This window comes from Saccopteryx bilineata, chromosome 6 (genome assembly GCF_036850765.1).
Source record: "Saccopteryx bilineata isolate mSacBil1 chromosome 6, mSacBil1_pri_phased_curated, whole genome shotgun sequence".
NCBI classification, from domain to species: Eukaryota; Metazoa; Chordata; class Mammalia; order Chiroptera; family Emballonuridae; genus Saccopteryx; species Saccopteryx bilineata.
Genome location: NC_089495.1, coordinates 35,165,302 through 35,178,041, shown reverse-complemented (window position 1 = coordinate 35,178,041; position 12,740 = coordinate 35,165,302). Strand labels below are relative to the sequence as shown.

The 12,740-nt window shown below is 35.4% G+C and overlaps 1 protein-coding gene across 6 annotated transcripts in view; it reads right to left on the bottom strand.

The window, feature by feature from the left end:
- Positions 1–12,740, bottom strand: part of PSD3 (pleckstrin and Sec7 domain containing 3) — a 619,599-nt gene that overhangs the window by 226,284 nt on the left and 380,575 nt on the right. For all 6 annotated transcript variants that reach the window (XM_066234423.1, XM_066234424.1, XM_066234425.1 and 3 more), the window contains one exon: positions 6,140–6,229. In XM_066234423.1, coding sequence (XP_066090520.1) covers positions 6,140–6,229 — 90 coding nt within the window. The remainder of the gene's footprint in view (positions 1–6,139; positions 6,230–12,740) is intronic.

Sequence of the window (12,740 nt, the reverse complement as noted above, 5' to 3'; positions counted from 1 at the left end):
CAGGAGGACACTTTAACCAACTAAGCTATCTGGCCAGGGCATTCTCATACAGTATATGTAAGAAACAATAGATTTCTCTCACCTTCTACCCAGTTCACTCCAACAATAATATTTGCAAAACTATAGTGCAATGCCATACCGAAGTTCTGATATTAATAAAACCCATTCTTGTTCAGCTTTCCCTTTATACTTGTACTCACTGGTAATATTGGAAGCAAAGATGAAAGAAGAGAACAAAAAATAGAGGAGAATGTTGCTTAAGGTCAGACTTTGGTAGAAAGAAAAGTAGGGGAATTGTCATGTTAAATTCCCAGTCTTCTCCCTGGCTGAATGGGTCAAATGAGAAAGGTAAATTGAACTCTGTTAGAAAGCTGGGCTGACTTTGCTTTCTCTTTTTTAGAAGAATCTTTATAGCTCTTACTGTCACTATGTAAACAAATCTTTTTTGGAGTTTAAGTGTATAAAAATTGTTTATTTCTAACTCTTTAATGGCTGATTTTTTTTTTTTTTTGCTTACCCTTATATCCAACTATAATACATTAAAAAGACTAATGGTTATGACCCTGAATGGATGCTGTATTTCCTACTTTATTTCTTCCTTGTCCAACAAGACACATTAATCTTTATTTAAAATGTGTCCTTTTGTTGTTATTGTTGTTGACCTTTTGAGACTGTTTAAATGTTACCATCCTGGCTAATTTCTCCATCATCTTTACAAATGATATTTCCCTAAAAATGCCAAATGGAAAAACTGCATTTAAAACAAAACATATAATACTTTCAGCCAAGTACATATATTAAGGAATGGATGCAGGTAATCTATATGTTCTTAGAAACTACTTTTAAAAGAACCTCACCTAAATTCTTTCCTTTGGGAAAACAAGGACAAACAAATGCAGCAGAAAAAGAAAGAACTTTTATTGTGATTCCACCCAACAGAATATATATGTAACAATTTAATTCACTGCTATTTATCATTCCATTAATGGAATGAAGCATGCAAATTCTACTAAGCCAGGCACACTGATTTGCATTTTTTCAGTTTATCTGCCACTCTCCCTTCCTACCCTGCACTGGAACACACACACAAGCATGCACGCCCTCTCTCTCTCTCTCTCTCTCTCTCTCTTTTGTTACCAGTAACTACAAACTTGAGAGAGTAAAAAAACTTTTGGTTTTCCCTTGACTGCAAGCTAATTTCAAAGTTAATAAATTCTCAAGTAAAGGAGATAGAAGTAAGCAATTTCTACCAAAAAATTTAGTTTCTGAAGAATATCGTAAAGTCAAACATCTAATCATAAACCTGAAAGCATGGTATGTTATTGACTTGCCCAAGCAAGATTTATTTACCTTCTTTTTAATGATTTCTAGTAAGACTGCCTTTTAACTAGAATTATTATTAAAGCTATCTGTGTACTTATACAGATTTAGGAAGAAGTATGTTTTTGTTTTTTACAGAGACAGAGAGTCAGAGAGAGAGACAGACAGGGACAGACAGACAGGAATGGAGAAAGATGAGAAGCATCAATTATTAGTTTTTTGTTGCGTATTACAACACCTTAATTGTTCATTGATTGCTTTCTCATATGTGCCTTGACCGTAGACCTTCAGTAAACTGAGTAACCCCTTGCTCGAGCCAGCAACCTTGGGTCCAAGCTGGTGAGCTTTGCTCAAACCAGATGAGCCCATGCTCAAGCTGGCAATCTCGGGGTTTCGAACCTGGGTCCTCCACATCCCAGTCCAACGCTCTATCTACTGCACCATCGCCCAGTCAGGAGGAAGAGGTATGTTTTAAAACACTCTTCACATTACATTGTTTTATTTTTTAGTTATGTTAGAATCATTTTGAAAGACTTGGGTGTTAAGGTTTGTTGTGTCTGTCCTATCATTAAAATGATGCAAATATTCAGAAATTAGAGATTATTTTAGTTAATATTTTTTTCTAATTCTTTTTGGCACATGACTATGAAGACCTAACTACGAAGAGGATAAAAATATTAAGAACATTATTTGTGTATGAAATGATGGGTGACAATAGGAAAACTGGGATAAGAAACAACTAGGGTTTCATATTTCATGCCAAAATCTTCAGTCTGGATGTCCTCAAAATGTAATTAGTGTGCAGCCAATAACTGACCTTCACCCCAATATATCCCTATGCCACTTTTCACTGGCTCCTCTCTTATCTTACTTCATATTGTTTCCTTCCTTCTTTCCTGTAAATATAATTTGAAATAGCTATTTTCCTTCTAAATAGTTACATCCGAGGCCCCAAGTCTCTCCCTCTATGTAACAAGAAATGGAGGCTTATCAGCCACCAGAGTTAGAAACGAAAAGCAGCTTGGGCTGAAGATAAGGATGCAACTTTTCTGTTAAGAGTAAGGATAGAGGCTCATAGGAAACTCAGAAGAAGTAAAACTTAGGGAACAGGAAGGCAAAAGAACAGGTGCTACACTTTGAGCACAAGACAGGGAAACATTCAGGACAATTTTTAATTTGAAGGCTTATTCTACAAAGAGTTTCAGAAACATCCCTAGGACGACAGGCCAACACTCTGGTTCCTAGGTATCAGCCCCGAAAGGATTGGGTAGAAGAGATGCCCAGGCTAACAGGGTCAAGAGTCTGTAAGAACCTGCTGGACCAAGGCTGAAATACCCACACTTCGTGGTCCTGAGCTCTGACCTCAGACTGTCCAGAGAAAACTCAGGCGAGCAGGTACACACGGGGTAAGAATTGTTCGCACCCAGGGATTTTTAGTCACTTCAAATAATTCATGTCTCCATTCATATCCCAGGATCACCTTGGGGTCTTTAGAGAGCATAACAACCAATTTGCTTTCTCAAAGGTTTTTCAAGAGTCCAAGACTAGTTTTTTTTGTTTTTGTTTTTGTTTTTTCAAGACTAGTTTAAAACCAAACTCTCCATAGTACCTCCATGTTAGTAGCATCAAAGAATAATATTCCATCCAAAGTTGTCCTTTGGTATTCAACTTATTCCACTTTATACTATAGATATCTGTAACTTATACTCTAAGCAACTGGTGGGGGAAATTTTCTTACTTGCAGAGAGCACTCAGGATTCTTTTTAGTTCATCTGAGTAAAAGGGGAAACTACAGTGGAATTGTGAATTGTAAAAAAAAAAAGAAGCTCAACATATCTATTCCTTCAATGTAGTCTAAGGCAAGTTTAAAACAAAATATTAACTAAAGTCTCTTAGTTAAAAAATGTTTAAACAAGTTTCTCATTTTCATACATTTAAGCATGTTAAGATCTTTTTTTTCCCCCATAACCACTTCTCTTGAGAACAGTGGCACTCAGTTTATACTTCCATTTTAATCTGGAATGATGGTTTATTTTAAGGGAGAAAGAACCCTCCGTCTTTCTTTGTAGTTGGTGATCTCTGAGGATAGGAACCTCTTTGGTTCCAGAATGTTCTCCAAGTCCAAAACACCTGGTGAGCACAGTACACCTTCAGTAAATACCAGCCATACAACAACAATGAACCACAGACATGAGTTGAAATGTTACTTCCAGTCCAAAGAAATCTGTACAACAAACATAAGTACAAACTTTACTTTTGATGTAAGGAAATCTAAAAGTAATAAGGCCAATATGTAACAATAAAAGCTCCAATTCAGTATATGTAAATTAAGCACCTTACCTCATAAATTAAACTAATGTACATGTACATAATGTTTTAAGTTAGAGAGGAGGTGGGAGAAGAAAGGGGTCACCCAGAACCTGTAAGTGGTCCCATGTTTTGTGTTTATCTATATGCATATGTGTATCTGTCTGTGTGGCATGTGTATAATCAGATTTCCCCCCAAATTCAAATTAACATTCCACTCAATAATTAATTTCAGCAAGGAATCAAGAGCTAGCTAAAGAAAACATAAGTGACAGGAGAAAGAAATACAGAGAGGGAGAAAGGGAGGGGAGGAGGCAGGAGAGTCATGGAGGAGGGGAGGGGAACAAATAGCCATATATATAGAAGAAATAAAACAAAATGACCTGAAGAAAACCTTTTCTTGCTCAAATCTGCAGTAAAATCCAGACTCCTACTGAAATGAAAAACTCGTCTTGGGCTGTGAGTGGCTAGACTTTGCTATGAAAGAAAATCGATATTTTGCTTGACAATTTCCATGCTAAACACCATGGTCATTTTTCAGTGCCATTTCCCTGTCATCTTCCCACAGTAAATAAAGAATAGTATAATACATATTTTCTCCCCTGAGGTTTGTGAACATGATCTCAATTGTACAACTGCAACAAATCACCCAGCAAATTCTTGGCAGAGTAAATCAAAGAACGTGTTTACCCAAGGTGAACGGTGGCCACTGAACTGGACGGTAACTACATTTGGTGTCAGACAGCTCCATCCAACACGCTCTAAGCTGCCCAATAATTTACCCACAGTCACACATGTTACCATAAGCCTACCACTAAAATCTAAAAGCTTCACCAATGAAAAATGTTCCTGTCAATTTTCATTTCTGACATAACTGGATAAAAGCTTCACAAATCCTCTCTTAGAAAGACTCCATTATTTTCCAAGCTAATGTAGCTAGACTGAACACAGACTTGTTAATCTGTATCTACAGTATAGCGCCAGTGAAGGTGCAGAACGTATTCATCATGTCACAACCCAACACCTTTCATTTCCCATTCACATTTGGAATTAAATTGTAGCTTCAGAAGTGCAGCATTTGCTCTATAAAGAAGCAACTTAAAACAACAACAACAACAAAAAAAATGCCTTCCTTTAATAGATTGGTGGTTGCTGGCGGCAGGGGGTAGGCCAGTGAGCAAAATGGGTCAAGGGAGTCAGAGGTACAAACTTCCACTTATAAAATAAGGTAAGTCATGGGGATGTAATGTACAGCATGGTGAGTATAGTTAATAATTCTGTATTACATATTTAAAAGTTGCTGAATGTATCTCAAAAGTTCTCACCACAGGAAAATAAAATTCTGTAACTACATATGATGACAGATGATTAACTAGACTTATTGTGACCATTCTGCAATAGATACTAATAGTGAATCATTACATTGTACACCTGAAACAAATATAATGCTGTATGTCAATTATACCTCAATTTAAAAAGCTCCCTTAATAGTAAGCTGAAGCTACTTTTCTTCCTGTTTTTTTCATAATGTAACATTTTAACAAACTGCAATTAAAGTCAGAAAGACTAAGACTCTCATTATACCATATTTTTATAATTTCTTTCATTTTCCAAAGTATATATGTCTTTCTAAAACTTGCAGAACTCTATTCTATATTTTTATATGCTTTAAAAGTCATATAAAACATAATTAAGGACTTATCATGTAACTGGTGCATTTCTATACTGGGCATAATTCAAATGTGTCACCCTTATTAGCAAAGTCATTCAAAGGAAATGATTTCAAAAACATATGCACAAAATTTTTAAAAAGGGCTAGAAACAAACAACTCTAAAAGTCACACTCTAACATACACATCTTATTCTGAACTTCTAAAATAGTCACATCCATTATCAATCGGTGTCTTGCATTTGATCAAATGCACATCTCACTTATGCTGCTGCAGAATGTTATGAATTTCAAATCGTCTCCTTGAAAACAATCTGATGATAAGAAAAAAACATGCTGACTGCTACCAATAAAAAACCAAGTGCAAACAATTCAGGCATTCTACAATTACTTAGATTTAAATTAATTCGTTTTCAGAGACAACCTGAGTGGCGCTGTGACTAAGAACTGAGAACAGTCTGAACTGCTTCCAAGAGAGTGTGCAAATGCTTTTTTTTGTTTGTTTCCATAGTGAATGTACCTTTGTGACCTTTCTCAAGTTCTGACAGGCTGCTTAAAAATAAATCAAAAACTGCCCAAGTCCTTATATCACATTTATTCCAAATCTATTTATTACTATCTGCATGCCTGATTATAATGTTGACTTTCTGGAACTATTAATTGAAGGGTACTTTGCAGTCTGATGCATCAAGAACAAGGTCTAATCAAAATATCAACAATAAAACCAAAGCAAAAAAGAAAATATATACTATGCAATCCTTAGCCTGTCTGATAGAAATATATATGGATACATAGGAAATATAAACATAAGTATATTTTAAAAACAAATAGATCAGGGCTTACTTTCAGTAGATCCTTGGAGAAATCACCACCCTCATTAACCCCTTGAAGGTTTGCAATGAACTCTTGGCAGGTCATCTTCTTTCCAATATTCTGGAATAGAGGCAAATGACACATCATAATGCTGTATATGAAATTAAGATTAAGTCTATAAAACGTGATTAAGCAATGCAGGATTGATTTGACTTTTCAAAACATGAATATACGCACATACCCCAATATATTTGTGTATATATACATACATATAATACAAATCTATATGCATAAGAAAAACATGGCTTTTATGTTTTTAAAATTGTCATTAAAATAAATAACAAAATTATGCCAAATCTTTATTTTAACCTAAGGAAAAAACCCATGCTGCATTTATGTAAATAACATACAACATAGTTTTTAATGAAAAATGGATTGAAAATGGCATTTCTGTGCTGAACTCTGATAGCTATTTATTTGCTTTTTTATTTAAATCTCCTACATATTGTCAAGAACTGTGGAGGATCTGAGATATTGGCCAACTTCCAAGCAAACCAGTTAGCCTGTCACAATCTCACGAACACTGGCAGAAACAGTAAGCTTCCTGGGTGGAGGTACATGAATTTATACGGTAAGAGTAGTCAGAATATCAGCATTTGCTTGCTCCAGAGCAACGTGAGAGGGGCCGGCTGACATGTGCACGCGCAGTGGGCTGAGGAACAGGAAAGGATTCCCTGAGCTCTGGAACCTGAATTGGTGTAATGGGCAGGAAGCATGTCTACCCCTTTGCTCTAAGGGAGAAACCAGCCCTCATCTTCCAAAGCTATTTAAGCAAACCTACCTATCAGCTCTGGAGTCACTGTATCATCCATAGCTGCTCACTATAGGAATAATCTTGAAAATATAGCCAGAACAAAGGCAACCAATGCTTCTGTTCACAAAATGAAAAGAAAAGCAAGAGCCCCATAAATATCTCCAAACACATTTCTAAGCTAATTTAAAGTTTAACAACAACAAAAAATCATATTAACAAAATGTAATTAGAAAAATCTAAACTACAAAAAAAGAGAAAAAACACAGCTGAGTTGACTGAGAAAAGTAATAAAACTGCTAGGGCAGAGAATCACCGCCTAAGCCAGCTCCGATGGACTATAAAGGCGGCCAGTTGTGGAGGATTCGGAGGTTCTATCTGGACACCAAGAGAAAGCTGGCATGAGTGCAGGAGAGGGATGGAGAAGAGAAACAGCACAGGCCTGGGCTCCTGGCGGAACATGATCCAAGTGACTGAGTGTGCCAAGAGAATAGCGTCCCTGCACACACTGTTCTGCAAGGCTCTTTTATTCATAAAAGACGATACCCTAAGTAGAGCAGAGAGTAGTCCTCACGCTGGGGCAGCACCTTCCAGAAAATAAAAACCTGTAAAAGGGATGCAAAGCCCTGGATGGTTTTAAGGGAGTATGTATACAGAAGCTTAACTGAGAACAAAATAAAGATCTGCCTGAGAACAGATACGCCTATGGGTCTTAAAAGCAATTGCTTCCCACTTCCCCTTTCACAACTGCCCTTCTAATGTATCATATAAAATGAAACAATTTGTCTATCTCATGTTATCTAATTAATTACAGTGAAAGTGCTAAATAAATAATTTACCTTTCCTCTTTCATCAGCAAAAAGGGCATAATCAGACTTCATATGAAAGATGGATGAATGTTTTAACACTGATAACTGGTTTTGTCAATTAACTTATAGGATAGATATTTCCCATAATTTGAATAGTTAAACCTGCAGTTCCAAATTCTGATGAAAATTAATTTAAAGCACAGAAAGAAACTTTAATGAAAAATACTGTTTCAAAACACTGTATTAAAAAAAAACCGTTTGACATTTCCACAAAAATTTTAGGATTGGCATATCAATTCCTGGTTGGGGGGGGGAAAAAGCCAGCTAGTATTCTGATCGTGAATGTCTTGAATCTTAAGATCATTTTAGAGAGCACAGCACTTTAACATTCAGTGTTCTAATCCATGACCATGGGATAACTTTCCTTTGTTTCTTTCAACAATGTTTTGTAGTTTTCAATGTCAATGCCTTGCCCTAATTTTGTTAAACTTAGTCTTAAGTATCTGGTATTTCTGATATTATTGTAAATAAAATTTTATTTTCATATGGCTCATTGCTAGTACAAATATACAATGGATCTTGCAATCAATTCTAAAGACTTGCTAAATTTCTTTCTAGATTCTAGTAGGTTTTTTTCTTTCTTTTGTAAATTCCTTAGGATTTCTATTTTTTAAAAATCAGCAAATAGAGATCATTTTACTTATTCCTTTCTTATCTTGATACTTTTTGATTCTTTATCTTGTCTAACTACTCTGGCTAAAATCTTTAATATAATAATTACATACATGTGGCAAAAGCACACATTCTCATCTTGTTCCTCATTTGTGGGACAGTTCTGTTTTCACCATCAAGTATATTAGCTCTGAGTTTTTCATAGATGTCCATTTTCAGATTAAGGAAATTCCCTTTTATTTCTAGTTTAGTACGTCTTCTTTTAAAATGATAAAATGGCATTAAATTTTGTCAAATGCTTTACCTATGTTTACTGAGATCATCTTTTCTCTTTTATTCCATGAATATGGTATAGCGGGTTGATTTTTCACCCGTTGAACCAATCTTGCATTCCTTAAATAAATCTCAATTGTTTATAATTTGTAACCCTTTATCTTTATTATATGCGGCTTAAGTGTCTGTTTGTCGCCAATAGCTTATTGGTTGCTTGCATAACTGTACTAGCCAATGGGGTGAAGTTGCCACGGCTGAACGTAAATTGAGCGGGTCAGGGGAAAGGTGAACATTTGTTTGCATTGGCAATCATCTGTTTTACATAAAAACTACATCTTAACATAATTTCTTTTAAGAATGCCTCCTAGAAAATACAGCACTGAAGAGGAGAGAAAAGGAGCTAAAGCTGCACAAAAATGGCTTTCTCGACAAAAAGAAACCACCGAGCAGAGAAAGACAAGGCTTGCTTCAAGATGCAGAGCAAATGCGTCTTTCTCGGCAAAATGAGACTGATGAGCATAGAGAAACAAGGCTTGTCTCAGATACAAGACAAAAAAGCCTGTCTCAACAAAATGAGTCCCTTGAACAAAGGCAGGAGAGAAATGCAAAAAAATGACAGAGTAATGCTGACTGAAACACAAAAAGGATTAAAACAGTTTCAAACGGAGAAACTTTAATTTTTGAGCATTCCTCTGGTGACATGAATATTAAGTGTGAACACTGTCAGTCCTTAAACTTCAAGTTAAAAACTAATCGATTTGACCGTGGCAAGAAAGGATTTTCTCAATGTTGCAAGTATGGAAACATTATAGTTCCACTAATTGAGAATTATCCACCACTCTTGAATAAATTATTGACCAATCAGCATCCAAATAGCAAACAGTACATGGATAGCATTCAATCCATTAATAGTTGGCATTTTTTTACCTGAGCCTGCATTTGGACACGGTCAACTTTATGTTGCCTGTTCAAGAGTTCGTGAAAGAATGGACGTAAAATTAAAAATAATTGATGGTCTTCTGCAAGGCGAGCTTAAAAGTGATGGAAAGATCTACACAAGAAATGTTGTGTACAAAGAGATCTTTGACATGTGAATTAACATTTTATTATTTAAATCACCTTTATTTATTGAGCTAGCGGTGGCTCTTAAGAAATGTACCACCAGTGGTTTCCTTCATTGCACTCTACTTTAAGCAATTAAGCAAGTAGAAGGGGGAAACCCCGTGGGGCACTAAGCAAAGGGGTGTCCTCGCTGCCTGCTCTGGGTAATTCAGTTTGAATTAGCAGATACCTTTGCACAAATCATTTTAATTACAATTTATAATATCTAGAACAGTGGTCATTTCGTATGATCACCGGGATTTCTAGTATATCATAAGTTGCTGTATTAGGTATGCACTTTTTAAAAAAGTATTTTTGTGTCTATATTCATAAGGGATATTATTAATAAGGGATGTTAGTTTTGTGTAGCTTTGTCTGCTTTGGTTATCAAGGTAATATTGTCCTCATAGAATGCTTTGGGGACTGTTTCCTTCCACTTCTCTTTCTGAATATTTTTTAGAAGGATTTATGTTAAGACTTCTTTAAATGTTTGATAGAATTCACATACAAAGGCTTCTGGTCTTAGCTTTTTCTTTGTGGGGAGTTCTTTTTTAATTACTAGTTCAGGACCTGGCCAGTTGGCTCAGTGATAGTGTCGGCTTGGCAAATGGACGACCTGAGTTTGATTCCCAGACGAGGCATTCAAGAGAAGCAACATCTGCTTCTCTCCTCATTCTCTCCCTCTTCTCCTCCTGCAGCCAGTGACTCAACAGGTTCGAGCATCAGTCCAGATGCTAAGGATAGCTCGGTGGGTCGAAGCATCAGCCACAGACACTAAAAATAGCTTGGTTAATTTAAAGCATCAGCCCCAGACCAGTTTGCCGGATGGATCCTGGTCAGGGCACATGAGGGAGTCTGTCTCATTATCTTCCCTTCTCTCACTTAAAAAAAAATTAAGAATCCAACCACTTGCTATAACACAATAATTAATTAAAAATAGAAAAATAAGCTGTTTTATGTACTCACAAATTTAAACTTACTTTTGCTTACTCCTATATTTCTTCTTGAGTCAGTTTCAGGAGTTTTATCTTTCTAGAAATGTATTCAATTCACATAGGTGATCTAATTGTTAACATACAATTGTTGATGGAATTCACTTACAATCCTTTTTCTTTCTCTAAGGTAATAGTAATGTTTCCTTTTTCATTACTGATGTTAGTAATTTGAATCTTCTTTTTTTCATGGGTATCTAGCTAGACATTGTCAATGTTGTTGATCTTTACAAAGAATAAACTTTTGGGTTTGTTAAAATATTTCTCTATTACTTTTCTATTTCTGCTATTTCTGTTCCATAGTATTTCCTTGATTCTGCTTTTTGGGGGGTTTAGTTGGCTCTGTTTTTTTTCTTACACTAAAAGCTTAGCTTATTCCTTTGAGATCATTCTTATATAATACAGCAACAAATTTGCCCCTTAATACTTCCTTAGCTGCATCTTATACATTTTATGTTGTTTTTATTTTCATTCATCTCAAAGTATTTTTTAATTTTGCTTGTGAATTTCATCTTTGACCCATAGGTTATTTAGGCATGCGTTATTTAATCTCCACATAATTCATTCTGCTAAGATTACTAATTTCATTTCATTTTGGTCAGTGAACATCCTTGGTATATTTTCACACCTTTTCAATTTATTAAGATTTATTTTATGACCTATCCAGGAGAATATTCCATTTGTACTTGAAAAAAAAAAACATATTCTGCTGTTGTTCAGTGGGTATGCTATTGATGTCTCCATCAGATTTAGCTGATTTATAGTGTTAATTCAAACCTATTTCTTTGTTGATATTCTGGTGGTTATTCTAAGCATAATTGAAAGTGGTGCACTGAAGTCTCAAACTGTTTTGGTTGAATTGTCTAGTTCTCCTTTCAACTCACAAAAGCTCCAAACTGCCAGCTCCAAGGGATGCCAGGCTTCTGGTCTGCAGAGCTACTGTGATGTGAGGCTACTGGTTTTCAAGATTGCTGTGGAGCTGGAGAGGAATGGTAAGCGGGCACATGAAAACACCACGGAGGTTACTGTTTTTATAGAAACTCAGCTGCTTATTCCCCCTTCAATAAACACTCTTTAGATTGCTGTAATCCTTTGGATTTCCAGACAGTGTTTATTTTTTACTTTTTTTTGGGGGGGGGACAGAGTTTTCACTGTTTTCTAAAGAAGTAGCTTTTCCAAAGTAGTTTCTTTGTCATTTGGAAAGGTTTTCCCTCACCATGGTCATTAGAGTCTAATAAAAGACTATTTTAAAAATATCAATAGTTAATGTTTGCAACAGAAATTCTCTTTATGTTTTAATCAAACTTATAAAAAATTTACAAAAACTAAGATACTAATTTTCTCAAACTTCATTAGTAACATGTCAAAAATACTTTTTTTAGGACATTATGAATGTCTATTATAAGGTGTGAATAAAGTCTCATTTAATTATCAAAATTATTTATTTTTTTTAACATGTAAAAGCAATGGTAAAATCCTTTGTTATTTTAGTGTATAAACTCATAATTCATTCTAAATTTAGAATTATTTTACCTGCTAATTTATATACTTTCTCAGCACATCATTATCAACATTAATATAAAGACACCATTTTGACTCACTTGGACTTTGAGGCAGTAATTTAAAAGATAGCAATTGGGGGAGGGGTGGATATGTAAATTCAGACCAACAAATAATTCAAACAGCTTGGGGTCCTCACAGTAATGGCCGCATCAGTGCAATCACCCAACTCATGTGTCTCAACTTGTCTGACCAATGCAGAGACTACAGATAACCAAGACACAAGACTTACTACAAGTCAAAGGTGCCCAGCAACTTCTTGAATACTTTATTCACTGAGGCTGTTACATTTGCCATTTATTATCCTCCTCTGATTCTTGAATACTTTATTCACTGAGGCTGTTACATTTGCCATTTATTATCCTCCTCTGATTCTTGAAGACTTTATTCACTGAAGCTGTTACATTTGCCAT